We start from the raw sequence: 14,930 nt of genomic DNA on the forward strand, positions 1-14,930 counted from the left end.
TACTAAGACCACGACTGAGAAGCAAGTTCCCAGGGAAGCCTGCAGACAGGATGCGATGGAAGGACAAAGCAAGCAGATACGACCAAGCTGAATAGGAAGAACACTATTCAGACTTGAACAGAGTGACTCCTTCAATGACTCACATTGTTTATTCAGACTGGCCTCTTCTGCCCACTGGACTTTCTTACAGGAGCCCCACATTTAGTTATTTAGACAGCCAGGTTAAGCACAGATTTCCCTCCACAGTACACAGCTTGAAGAAGTCTTTGTGGCTCCTCCTTGCCAGTTGGGATACTCAAACAGCCTTAGCTGAACAATCATTTCCCAGCATCTCTGTGTTAATTCTTCTCCAGATGTTACTGCTGCTATATAGACTTGCACAACTGCTTAACTTTCTTGTGGCAGACCCAATGCTTTTCAGGATTGCAAGGAGCACCCAGTCTTTTCCTTTTTCTAGCATTTTTCCCTTGATCCAAATGCCTTTTACACACACTGAATTGTCTTCAAATGCATTCACTTATCTCAGCGCAGAGTTCTTCACACTATACATGATTCAACCTCAAGTTTGGAACGCAATCTCCCACCAAAGAGCAGTGGTACATGTGGAAACTGTTTCCCTAATAACATCCCCTAGAATGATGTTGATATATCAAGGACAGAAACGTGGTTATCATACCCTTTCCAAAAATGCCTCTTTTGGATCTTTCACCAGCTGTTGGGTCATATTCTAACCCCAGTTGTCTGCTCAGCACCACACTCCAGTGGGATGGGGGAGAGAATCAGAAGGTTAAAAGTGACAAAATTCGTGGGTTGAGATAAAGACAGTTTATCTCAGTAAAGCAAAGCAAAAGCTGTGCAGACAAGCAAAGCAAAACAAGGAATTCATTCACTGCTTCCCACAGGCAGGCGGCTGTTCAGCCATCGCCAGGACAGCAGGGCTCCATCACACCTAACGGTTACTTGGGAAGACAAACACCATCACTCCAAACGTTCAAACATCCCCCACTTCCTCCTTCTTCCCACAGCTTTTATTGCTGAGCAGGATGTCATATGGTGTGGAACATCCCTTTGGTCAGTTGACTGTACCCCCAGCTGACTGTATCCCCAACTCCTTCTGCATCCCTCAGCCTGCGCACTGCTGGGATGGGATGAGGAGCACAAAAGGCCTTGACTCTGCAAGCACTGCTCAGCAGTAGCTAAAACATCCCTGAACTATTAACACTGTTTCTAGCACAGATCCAGAACATGACCCCATAGCAGCTACAGTGAAGAAAATGAACTCTACCCCAGGCAACCCCAGCATACCTTGCACAAATCTGCACATTCTTCTCTAGACATTTATTAAAGTGCCCTTCAGTGAATGTTGATCCCTGATCAGCTCCGTGGCTTGATAGGATTTCTAATTCAACAAGCATCATTTTCCCCCCTCTTAGGGACTGCTTCAATTTGCATCCTTTCAAATTGCAGGCGAACTACCTCTCTAGCTGCAGAATGACCAGTGTAAGTTTTCAGTCATGGTTTTGGCATCCCATTAACTCATGCACTAGTGTCCTTAAAGCCTCATGTTCTTGGAGTGCTAGTCCACACACCTTCCTCTGTGATACTACAAACTCATCATCTACTGAACCTCCCTGAGATCATCTCATGGTTTTGCTCACACTATGCATGTGCTTCCCAAGCGGTGCATTTCACTTACAAACCAGCAGCTCTCTCTAAACACGGCATCACTTTGTTCACAACAGTGTGTACATCTCCCTGTGGTGGTGTTTCTGAGGCCAACTAGGAAGCACGTTCTGCCTGTTTGACCTTTCTCTGTGATGTGATTTACATTTCACAGTACCACAGCTCTGCCTCCTCCTCCTTCCTTAAACTTCGGCGAGGGCTAATTCTGTGCCCTGAAGTTGTCTTTTCCAATCATTTTGCCTCAGTTATTAGATATGCTTTAGTGTCTTCACATGGACTCAGTAAATACCCTAAACTGACAAGACTGACTCTTCAAACCTCACATCAGCTGTATTTTCACTTTGGTTTGGAACAAACACGTTCCTTTTCAAAGGGGATTCTTCAGACTCTTGTAATACAGTGTCAGTTGTCCTCCTCCAGTTAAATTAACAGCTATTAAAGCATTAAATGCTCCAGACCCGCTTCATCTATCTTACTGGTCTACCTTACTGGCATCCTCTGCTTCTACCCCACTGCTTGTAGTGAGAGGATGAACGCTATTTAAGCCTTCTTGGGTTGTCCTCCACATTTTCAGGGAGGAACCCACTGTGCTTGGTGTTCCAGTCACTGTTTTATTTGGCTTTTTGCTTGCACCATGATGTGCTCAACATTGCTTGGATTCAAAAAGTGAGACAGGCACTTGTTAAATTTCAGCCTCCAAGTGCAGACAGCTCTGCACAATACAGCAACCTTGCCTTTCTAAACAACAGTTGACTATGCTCCATACCTGGCAGTGTTCAAGGCCAGGTTGGATGAGGCCTTGGGTGAGATGGTTTAGAGCGAGGTGTCCTTGCTCATGGCAGGGGGGTTGGAACTGGATGATCTTAAGGTCCTTTCCAACCCTAATTATTCTATGATTCGATGACTACAGTGAGAGAAGGATTCTGTGACATGCAAAAGTCAGAACATAACCGTATCAAAGGTAGTTATGATACGTGCTCTCTTAAGCTCTGCCCTTCTTGTTTAAAAATAAGCACAACCCTTAAAGAGCCCTTTTTCACAGCTATAACATCTCCCAAATGAAGGACTGAGGTAGCTCTGCCTCCCAGTGCAGAAACTCTCTCCTTCTTCACGTGTTCACCTTTAGCCTGTTTTGACAAAGCAGGATTTGTGTCTGTTTTTCTACCCATGCCCCAGCCACTTTTGAACCCACCAAACAGGTCACATGAATCGTGGCAGATAGCCAAAGATGCATCAAGTGTGCTACATTTCAACATGAAGAGAGACCAGGCAGTAGGCAGATTCCAGTGACATAACTGCTCTCATGAAAAAGGTTTGGTTGATGAGTTCACCCCTTCACAGGTATCAAGAAATCCACTGCAAGGCATCAAGTTCAGATGTATGTGTCCAGTTTCATTCTGTCTAACTGCTCACACAATTCCTTCTTTTTGGAAGGGCCAGTTTTATCACACATGACACTTTTTATACCATACTCGCCACTCTTCAAGATATCCTTTGTTCCCTATGGTACTGGTCTGCTCACAGTCTACTTACAGATGAATTACACCTATTTTCTTTGTTAAAGACCTGTACCTGAAAATAGGTAATCAAAATAGAATACTGAGAAAAAAAGATATCCCTATTACCAGAGGAAATAAGCTTGTTACAGGAAATAGCTTATCAATAGCCTAAAAGGCCTTTGAATTTAATTAGGGGTAACAGCCCTTTCAGAATTAGTCATAATAATAAGAACTCCTTATATTAGCAAACTAAACTTTACATTACTTTTCTGAAGACTGCCACAGTCATTCACAGAAGAAGGTAATGTAGGTAAAAACAAAGCAGTACAAACTGTACAAGTAAGTCTATTAACTTTTCCTGGCAATAGTCATCTAGAACTGAAAATCTTACAGCTTCAGAGATCATGCTGCAACAGCAAACCAAGAGACACCTGAGGTGTTTAAATAGGTGAAGTTAGAGAAAGTGCTGCACTGATGATTAGTTTGTGCTCTGAGTCAGCCCTGGTAAAAATGACATTCATATCTAATAAAGTATATTATTCATCCCACTAATGAATTGAGCAACTTCATTTGGAGGAGATCAAAGGCCAGCTGTTTAAAGGTACTCAGATACTTCAGGAGGCATACAGAAATCCAATGAGATTCAGGAATTCAAACACCCTGAGAACACTGGTCCCATGCTTTTTGCACCACGGAAGCAGTCAACAGCCTATTAAGCAAATATTCCCATACAGACTACTTTAATATAATTAATTCAGGTGCAATCATGGCTCTTTTAGCCCTTCTCCAATTCAAGAGCAAGGGGATTTGCAATGGCTGAAACGGAGCTAATAATCAGTGTTTTCAAGTGCACAATCTGCTAATGGCACGTATTATTAAAAGCACAGAAGAAACAATAACACTCATTACAGTGAAAGAAGATTTGCAATATCATTTATACATAAATGTGTGTATGGGAAATATGAACTCTAAACAATACTTGGAAAGGTTCTTGGCAGGAAAAGATTTACATCTCTGCAACTCTCTGCACTCTTTAGTCAACTAAGAGCAAAATGCTAGTTGAGCAAGCAAGGGAGTTGTGAACTGTAGCAGTATTTTAACACTTGTGTAAATGATAAGAAACCAAACAAGGAATGAAAACTCATTTGAAAATGGCAAAGACCAGGCCTGGTAAGCAATGGAAGAAAAGGCACAAAGGCTATTCCCACCCTGCAGACCTGCGATGGCTCACAGCATGTAAGCTGGTTCCTGTATCTTCATGCTGTTGCAGGCACAACTGAGCAGTAATCAAGAATGTCATGGCAATGCATGTTTGTTTAGTGCTTGACAGAAAATGATTATTCATTGAAGTAACTGTGGTGAACTCTTAAAGATCAGGCTGCAAGTTCTGGGTGAAACTTCAGAGTCAAACTAAGCCACCTTCCTGTGTGCTTCAGGAGTTAACTATGAAGTTAGAATGAAGTTAGAAAGGCTGAGCCCTTGCTGTACCAAGTAATGCAATCTCAGTGCTTTATAAAGTTTGTGGAATATGAACAATTGTGATGAGAGCATTAGAGAGGCTCAGAACACATGAAGGAACTATACCATACAACATAAACTAAACCTAAAACATAAATAGAAAACGACTTGCTTTTGCTATCTCAGCTGAATACCATGGAAATTAGGCTATCCAATTTCAATTTCTCACAGTGTTTGTTCATCTAGGACTTTTTTTTTCCCCATTGTTCTTTGATGGATAAAAAAATCCAACCTACTAAATAAGAAAAACCCAATAAATCTACCTCCTGCCCCTTGAAACAACCACACTTCTTGTGAGCAACCAAAAAGGAACAGAAGGACAAAATTTTCAGTGATTAGATGGGGATTCAGTTGGAATCCCCCAGGTGAGTGGAGTGCTGGAAAACTTTTCCTAAGGTTGGGAAAGGGGAAAAGTAAAAGGGAAGGAGAAGTGGAAGATTTTACTCTCCTTAGTTACAGACAACATTTGCAAAACCATTACCAAGGATGAACTGATTCATAGCATCTGAAGCATCTATATGAAAGCTAGATGTCACTTTTATACAGTGGTACCCCCAAATGGCAGTTAAAATATTACTGCTTGAGCACTGTGTGCAGCTCTGGAGCCTCCAGCACAAGAGGGATGTGGACCTCCTCCAGCAAGTCCAGAGGAGGCCATCAAGATGATAAGCATGATGGAGAGTTTAAAAACTAGAGGGGGGAGGGCAAAAAAACCCCCACCAAAATAAGCCTAAATGTCCTCCAGGCTACATTACTGTGAACACATTTCACACTGTTATTATTTTTTCTTGGTTACCATTAAAATTACACTGCAACCAACCCAGCTGTGTGCTATTTTTAGAGATCAAATCATTATAAAGACATTTATGCTACAGGCAGCAGCAATGACATTTTTTCCCTTTCCTGTTCAAGCCAATTAAGCAAGAAGAACATGATAATAACTTTTTCCTTTGTTTCTCATTCTCCTTGGTGCTACAGGATAGCTTATTTCCATTAAGACCACAAGTAGGCTGTCAAAAAGAACAGACTTTATAGTGCACTGTAAACATCCTAAACACCGGTATTTTTACATTGAGCATTAGTCAATACTTTTCACATTAATTCCCTCACTAACAGGACTTTTCCTAGCATGCTTGGGAGGAAAACCGAAGGGATTCATGTGCAGTGGGGTTGAGGAAGCAACAACAAAAGGTGAGAAAATAGGAGACAAAAGCTTCGCAGCATCTTCCCTACCAAGCTACTATGTTCAGGTTACAAACTTATGTGGAGGTATTGCGAAGTTTAATTGAGATGAAAGCATCCCTTGGTCTCATCACACAAGCTACCACAGAATGGAGAGCAAATATACACTCAGCTCAGGGAAACTGAGGCCATCCTTGGCATTGCCATTATGGACTTGTGTTATGAGACCAAAGCATAATAAATCTGCCAGTTGGAAATAAAGTGTGATACCAGGAGCACTGTAGCGTGCTACCAGTCGGTAATATAAGAGTTGACAGCAGACCTGGCTCTGATGACTTCTAGATATCGATCCTGTGAAGAGGACTCATTACCCTCAAATTTACTAATCTAAAAAGTTAGGTATCTACTCTAAGCCAGCTGTCCAGACTCTCTTGATAACTGAAGGGAAAAGAGAGGTATCTCCTGAAGGCAATTTAGACTAATCTGTGATGGAACAGCTAGAACTGCCTGTTTCTCTCCACTGAACTACAGATGGAAATCAGAAGAGGAACTTAGTCTAGACACCTAACTTCTGGATGACTGGAATGAATCCAACCCTATCTCTCTATTTGCCAAATCACCAGGCACTACCCTGTGTGAATAAAGTACAACTGTAACCATTCCTTGGACTTGAAACTGGCTTTAAATCCCATATAATATTAGGAACAATAGCTTACTTCCAAACCAGTCTATTTCTCAACACTGGTGTAAAGAGCCTGAGCTCTGCTGTATGGGACCAAGGAGATGCTCTGTTTCTTATAGCACTGGCTAACTTGAAGCTATATTACAGCAGTAAATCAAAGCAGCAGAAGTTCCTAATTATCCTGTTCAAAGCATGAACTATGAATTTTGTCATGAATGACAAATCTCACCCATCAGTCATCTAACAAAGTGCTATATTTCACATACGTACAGGAGACTAGCAATGAGGGGAAAAACAGTGGTGATACCTACTTGTCCAAGAGTGCACTCCATGCCACCAAGAAAGTCTGCTTCCTTCAGCCCATTGTGATTGCTGCTGATGTCATGGACTTCAAACCGCAACCGCTGCACCTCTTCGAAATAGAAGTCCACTGTGAACAGCTTGGAGAAGACGGGATTTATACAGGTCCGGATCACTTCTGTCCTGTCAACCTGCCAAGTGGAAAAGAGACCATATGAGTGGTTTCTCTGTGTACCAGTGATGAACACCAATGAGCTCCTCAAATACAGTGTGTTCATTTACTAGGACTGACAGCTATGACTGGCTGTGGACACTGCAGTTCCATGTGGGGCTGGCCACATGCACCAGGTAAGGTCAGCTCCCCTTCAAGCAAGTCTTTGGCAGATAAAGGGCACGTTCTGCTGCCTTCTCTGCAGGGTGAGCAATGGCTGCCCCCCTGGTTGGGTATACTAGATCAGTCAGGTGGCAGAGTTAGGAGCGAGGCAAAATGACTGTCATGTGCTAGACTAATAACTGAGAAATTAACTATAGACTAACCATAGAATTTACATGTCCAGCAGTACCCATCCATCACTGCAAAACTGCAGCAGAGCGATACGGTTTCATGAAACTAAGTGGACAAGCAAGCAAAAACCCCGGTAATTACTCATTTTGGACAACTTGGGTGATTAAGGAGTGGAGAACTGGAGCCACAGCTAACAACTTTTCTTAAAAATACATCATTTTTTCCACCTCGCCACATTGCATTACAAGAATCTGATGGATTATACGCTGCTTATCACTACTTCTGAGCCTTGCAACTGCTAAAGAAACCCCATGAAATCTATATGGCTGCTTCTTCAGAAAAGTTCTCATAGAGCACTTGCTAGTTCCCTTAAAATGTAGTACTTGGGTTCCTAGGTTTGAAGAAGGCCTTTGCTACTTTTCATTATGATGCATTTGCTTGGTGACACTTTAAGCAACGAAGCAATCTCCTTTTTTCCACTCTCTTTGCTCTGGCACTGGCAGAAAACCCTAGTATTTCTGTAAGATTAAAGGAACTGATCCTGAAATGAAGCAGGACTTGGGCACATCAGTCACTAGACAGGAGGTGGCTGCTGTGCTATGCAATAGACAAATTAAATTGCTCAGAGGAAGAGTGATGAGATCCTTTGTCTGATTCCTGATCAGGAACATCTGCTGTGCAAAAAATGACAGCCTCTTGCTTCGCTTTGCAGAGTTTATAATGCATTAGCCTTGCTAGTTATCGGCAAGGACACAAAGAGTCAAGCAAATCAAAAGCGGGGGGGGGAAATGTGCAGTTCCTGGTAGCACAGATTTATTTTAGTGCTCATCAAAGGTGTCAGGATGACAGCTCTAACAGCTGAAATTCTTTAGCTAATCATCAAACAGATGCTACCAGTCCTTGACTAGATGCAAACCAGTGCTACCATTGCTGTCTTCCCACACAGCTGTGTCAATGTGCTCTGACTACACCAAGATGAGACTACCACAAAAAGGAAAGTGGCCTTACTTACAAATGCAGTTCTTAATATCTTTGCTCAGACTAACTAAAAATGATGGTTCTGATAAGAGTGATGCAAAGCATAATGAGTGAGAAAGGATACCAGCTACCTTCATTCAGGTGCTTAGCCTGTCTCAAAAATGTTTTGATCCCCACTTGCAATCAATCAGTGTGACCTGAAATCACCATTACTGCTAGAAAATAAAACATTCTTGTGCCAGACAACCGGCCATTTCAATGGGGTGTCCCTGAGATCTCGTCTACATGGAAAGTGATTTGATGCACTTGCAACACAGCAGTCATCTCATGAAATAGCTCCTCAACAGATCCAAGAATCAAAACATTTTAAGGATCAGTGTTAAATCTTTCTTCGCAGCCACAGCAATCTCCCAAACCCATTCCTTGTACTTTAATGGTGTCACTGTAATTGCTTGACTGGTATGGCAGATCTCCTCAGGAAGTAACTGAAGTTTCCCTGTTACCGGTTCTCATTTCTACTTTGCTGCTGGAATGTGTGTTTCTCCACTGTGAAACGCAGCAAGATTTACCTCTTTGCTCAACACAGGTTAAGTACATGACTGCTCAGGAAGTGAAGTGCCTGAAAACAGAGGCACAGGTCTGCACACAGGGACATGAGGAACTTCATGTCACACAGTGATAAGACACTGTTTGCGTTTTCTAGCCTGTGATTGACTGATGTCCTTCCCTTGAGAGGCACCGTATTGAAATATAGCCATTTCACTGCATTTCCCCAGTCCTTCCACGTTATTGAGATGATACATCAATCCTGCATGTCAGAGCACGGGATTACGTGAGAAAAATCTACATGAAGGAAACAATGCCAACAGCTCCACAAGTGACATAGAATTCTTCATGCCTGCCTCAGCAGCTAGCAGCATGCAGTAGCATCAGCCCCGTTAGTCTACCTTGTCTCTAGTCTGCTTTGTCAGCGTATTTCACAGTTACCCTACTCTCTAGCTACAAAATCTGGCAGGTCCTCAGCATGGGAAGCCTGGCTCCATTCCCTCTCTTTGACTCATGATAAAGAAGCAGTGGTGAACAGAGAGCAGTTCAATAAATCCACTAACTCTCCTGGGATGCTCTAGGTCAAAAGATGCTATCTAAACACAAGCTATAATCTCTGTTTGACTTCTGCCACTCACTAGAGGCTGTCCTTTCTTGAGTATTCCTGCTCTCGTGTTCAATTGTAAAGCCTTCATCATCCCTTTAGTAACACTGGAGAAGTGTGAAACCTTAATGAAAACCGGTGAGAATACTATTGCTAGGTGCAGTTTCATGCTGATAATCATCAACGAGGACATGATCAACAGTGATGCAGGCAATTACAAAACCCCAAAAGCTGACTTGTTTTTGACTACGACGACTTATTCCGTTACTTGCTGGACCTGCTTCATTGCAAGCAAAATCCCACGTCATGTTCCATGACAACGTGAAACACAGATCCATACAAGATGTCAGCCTCATGTCATATGTCCTTAATCCCGTTGTCACCCCAAATCAGTAACAGCACTTCCATTTGCATGGGTGATGGAGGCTCAACTGCGTAAAGAAAACACAGTTTACTTTGCCTAGCTTCATCAACTAAACATTCAGAAAGCCAGAACTTCTCAGCTTGAATGCTCTCCAAAGCACAATGAACACCAGCAATCACATTAAATCTCCATTATTTTTGCAGAAGAGAGCTTTTAAGTCCAACAACAGCATGCTATAAGTAAGTGAAACTTGCACGTTTGGTCGTGCTACATGAAACTATTGGGCAACCTAATCCTGAAGGCAGGTAGATTTCCCAGCGTGGGTCATACCCACAGCTTTAAGATTTCAGCCATCTGTTATTTTACCAGAGCAAGGAATCTCTTCAATTTATTAAAGGAGAATGAATTTTCAAAGCAAACAGTTGACAGATACACGCACCTTTGGGCTGTGTCAACAGTTAAAATTGACCTTAAAAAGAGCCTCATCTGACACCATGATCCGAACATCTGCTTCATGGTACAGCTTTACCCACACTTCCCCTTCAAGGACAATTTATACAGAGAAAAGGACTTGCATCTTCACCTCCCGGGATGGACTCATGCTGCTTTCCCTCTTTATCTCTTTGGCCCTTGTCACTCCACAGAAGGAGGCTCCCTGCTGAGCAGCCAGGATTACTTGGCAGGCCCATCTGGATGCAGCCACCCTGTGAGCTTCCCCTTGGGGAAGTACGAATGACATACAAACACCAAAGTAGGGCTCTGCAGTGTAAAGCACCATCTCAACAGCAGGACTTAAAAGTACAGAGAAGAAAAGGACCTCTTGCTTTGGGCCTTCTGAATCCTCTCCATTAAACCTGGAGGAAGCTCGGTTTGAAAGCTGTTTTCTTCCTGTACAGCTCACTGTGGATGGACAGGTAGCAGAAATATCCGCCTGCTTTCCTGTGGACCCACCATCACTCCTGAAGCAAACCCGTCTTTGCTGTCAGCATCGAACTAAAGGAAGCTCAAAAGATAGATGGACAAATGCTAAAATTCAGGATTCTTAAGCTGTTTGCTGCGCCTTTTGTCTGTGAGCTACTGAAAAGCAGTGAGCTTTGCAGAACTGGGATGCACACGGTCATTTCAGTGAGGAAACAAGCCTAGCTGAAATTTCAGTGACAAAGAAGTAATTCAATGGTCAAAATCCCGGCTGTGGATCTATCTCCTCTCTATCTTCAACTGCTAGCTGAAAAGTGAAGTTGAGGAAAAAGAGTCAGCCTCAGGAGGACTTTTTTTCTTCTATCAAAATTAGATGAAATGTAAGCTATTGCATATAGCAGGATGAATAAGGATTAGGTAGAAGCTTACTGTCACCGTACCAGGCTTTCAACTGATTATAGAATCATAGAATAGTTTGGGTTGGAAAGGACCTTAAGATCATCTAGGTCCAACCCCCCTGCCATGGGCAGGGATGCCTCACACTAAACCATGTCACCCAAGGCTTTGTCCAACCTGACCTTGAACACTGCCAGGGATGGAGCATTCACAACCTCCCTGGGCAACCCATTCCAGTGCCTCACCACCCTAACAGGAAAGAATTTCCTCCTTATATCCAGTCTAAACTTCTCCTGTTTAAGGTTTAACCCATTACCCCTTGTCCTACCACTACAGTCCCTGATGAAGAGTCCATCCCCAGTATCCTTATAAGCCCCCTTCAGATACTGGAAGGCTGCTATGAGGTCTCCACGCAGCCTTCTCTTCTCCAGGCTGAACAGTCCCAACTTTCTCAGCCAATCTTATATGGGAGGTGCTCCAGTCCCCTGATCATCCTTGTGGCCCTCCTCTGGACTTGTTCCAACAGATCCATGTCCTTTTTATGTTGAGGACACCAGAACTGCACACAATACTCCAGGTGAGGTGTCACGAGAGCAGAATAAAGGGGCAGGATCACCTCCTTCGACCTGCTGGTCACGCTCCTTTTGATGCAGCCCAGGATATGGTTGGCTTTCTGGGCTGCAAGTGCACACTGAAGCTGGCTCATGTTCATTTTCTCATCGACCAGCACCCCCAAATCCTTCTCTGCAGGGCTGCTCTGAATCTCTTCTCTGCCCAGCCTGTAGCTGTGTCTGGGATTGCTCCGACCCAGGTGTAGGACCTTGCACTTGGCATGGTTAAACTTCATGAGGTTGGCATCAGCCCACCTCACGAGCGTGTCAAGGTCCCTCTGGATGGCATTCCTTCCCTCTAGCGTATCAACCGAACCACACAGCTTGGTGTCATCGGCAAACTTGCTGAGGGTGCACTCAATCCCACTGTCCATGTCAGCGACGAAGACATTGAACAAGACCGGTCCCTACACCGATCCCTGAGGGACACCACTCGTTACTGGTCTCCAGGCGGACAGCTTTCTCAGCATGCCCTTGGGACCAAGGGAAACAGAATTATCTACAGGACCTGGAGCCTTGCACCTCAAGGCTACACTTTAGCACAGGTCAGCTGTGTGGAGAACTCAGCATCCCGCACAAATAACTGGTACCTATCTGCTCTCCACTATGTTTCCAGCAAACACATAACCAGCACAAAAGCAACGCATTTTCACTGGTTGTGACTTGACATCTTTGAGGTGCTAAGAGTGAAAGGGCCATGGAGACCATGGAGAACTTACTGCCTTCTCACCAAAGGGACAACGCTTCCGGGGAAATTCTTATCAGGCTCATGAATTAGCATGGCCAATGTCAATGCTGCTATAGCTGTGTCATGAACCCAGGAAAGTCCTTGGTCTACAGAACTATGGTCTGAAAGCTTTGGCTCGTGCTGCGTTTCCTGAAGTGTTTCAGAAAAATAAACCCCAAACAACTGTTGAAGAGCCAGAAACATGCAAATCCCATTAAACTGGGGTTGGAACTGGATGATCTTAAGGTCCTTTCCAACTCGAACTATGCTATGATTCTATGAAATGGAGAGTGGGTGGTGCCACTCTTCAGCCCAAAGCACACTTTTTGTGGCTGTTAGATTTTTAGCAAGTTCTTAGACCAACAAATTCAGCCATGGTTCCCTATACATTTTACAGACAGCAAGGGAAAACTGACTGGCTGTATTTTCAGTGGCACTCATTGTACAATGCTGATTAAATGGGGAAGAATCACATTTGTCAGCTGAGATGACAAAATAAGCATTTTGAAGGGGTAGCATTAGTTTTAGGTCATCTGAATTTTAACAAGACTGAAAATCACCATGACAGAGTCCATTCCATGAAGATTTGATACCACACACAAAGCAATTTGCACTTTGCTTGGGAGCTCCTGGGGAAGTTAGTAATTATCTTTATTATTATTATTAACAGTGCTTTCACACCATCACAGATCTATCCAACAAATGAAAAGTCATTGCAAAGGTTCCCGTAATTTATACCTCTTACTTTCAGTTTAATTGATGTTTTGAAACAGTGAAAAGAAGCCAATAGGTCTCTAACTCTTTTTAGGCTGTAGAGCCCAAAGCCAAGCACAATCTTGCCCATGTCAGCAAAAATGTCAATGTGAACAGTCTGGAAATAACCTGCAAGTAGTTTCTTTTATTTATGTATCTACATATACATATTTACATATATATATATATATATATAAGATAGCTTGTAAACCTCCAAGTCACAGCTGTAGAGACCTGCTTTCAAGCAGTGGGAAAACTAATACATAGAAACAGCCCAAACCCCAAGGGGCTCCAGTCTAAACAACTGGAATTACCATAAAGCAAGCATTATTATTTCTGAATTGAGAAGTTCTCCATTAAGAAAGCCCCTTTCTCTTTTCAGGGCCATTGACTGGCTTCTGCTTAATTACTTTTACTTTCTCAGTTACTTTTCATTGCTCTGAAGCAGGAAACAGATAATTTATACTATATACTATATATAAATTCACAGAATCGTTAGGGTTGGAAAGGACCTTTGGAGATCACCTAGACCAACCCCTTGCCAAGGCAGGATATTCTTTGAGAAGCTGCTGGATGGACTTTGCCTTATACACTCAGAGCTCTTAATAGGAGAGAGAAGTATGATTGTTGATGGGTATTTGGATGTAGTTTATCTCATCCACTCAAACCCAAAATATTATACACCCACTGTACAGACGGACACTCAATATTTGCACCTGAGGACCTACACTGGTCCTTGGCAGACTCCCAGGCACTGATTTCAGAGTCTCACCTGAGAAACCTTAAGCTCTCACAGTTAGAAAAGCAGCAAAAGAAACCCTGTGGGTGCAATACAGGCAGGCAAATAATGGTCATGCTATTCAGGAGCCAAACAGGGAGGTAGTTTCAACTGGGACGGGAGTGATGCTCAGTTCCCAGTATGAAGAAAGAAGGATCTAAACAGGTTTTGAAGCCTTGTGTTGGGGGAATCCCCGGTTTTAGGGAACAAAAGACATCATTGGGGAAGATACAACAGAACTTTCTAGAGCTTTAGGACCATTTTGTTGTGAAGATCAACCTCCTAGGTAAGTCTAGGTTGCATAAAGATAATGGAAACTACAAAGTATCTCTCCCATTCAAAGTCATTTAGGAAAGATCAAATATGAGAGAAAAAAAACCAAGTACTCAACTAATGCATTAACGCATAGTCACACCATCCCTCAATGCACCAGATAACTGCTTTTAGTTTTCTCTCCTCTGGAAAGAAATAAAACCATTTCCTTCAAATAGCTCTGGGAGTTAGAGGGCACTGAAACTAATGCCATGAAACCCACATCTTTCAGGTTGATGTGATGATTTTTAGTCACTGTGTGCACTGCAATGAAAGCAAACAGATTAAAACTGGTAATTTCTCAATAGACTTCCATGTAATCCTCTTGTATCTCTAATTGCTTTCCTAATAACACTGCTGATGGGAATCTATCTGCATTTGTCAGCGCTGGGAGTCTTGTTCTGCCACAGTTCTGTGGCGGTTTTAGTTGGATGACATTGACACAATCTGGGTAATTTCTGACCCACTATTTCCTATCACTAAAACCTTCTATCATGAAAAAGCATGTAAAATATTCAAAACAACATATAAAAGATTCGAGATCAACATGTTTGTATTAATTTTAATTAATTTG

At 42.8% G+C, this 14,930-nt stretch overlaps 1 protein-coding gene across 1 annotated transcript in view; it reads right to left on the reverse strand.

The window, feature by feature from the left end:
- The window catches only part of CPNE4 (copine 4), a 172,476-nt gene that overhangs the window by 93,765 nt on the left and 63,781 nt on the right, over positions 1-14,930 (reverse strand). Inside the window, exon 2 of the mRNA XM_061374972.1 lies at positions 6,876-7,055. Coding sequence (XP_061230956.1) covers positions 6,876-7,055 — 180 coding nt within the window. The remainder of the gene's footprint in view (positions 1-6,875; positions 7,056-14,930) is intronic.

Source organism: Neopsephotus bourkii, unplaced genomic scaffold (genome assembly GCF_033783945.1).
Source record: "Neopsephotus bourkii isolate Nb327-2 ecotype Australia unplaced genomic scaffold, CSIRO-AGI_Nbou_v1 NB_1655, whole genome shotgun sequence".
NCBI lineage: Eukaryota > Metazoa > Chordata > Aves > Psittaciformes > Psittacidae > Neopsephotus > Neopsephotus bourkii.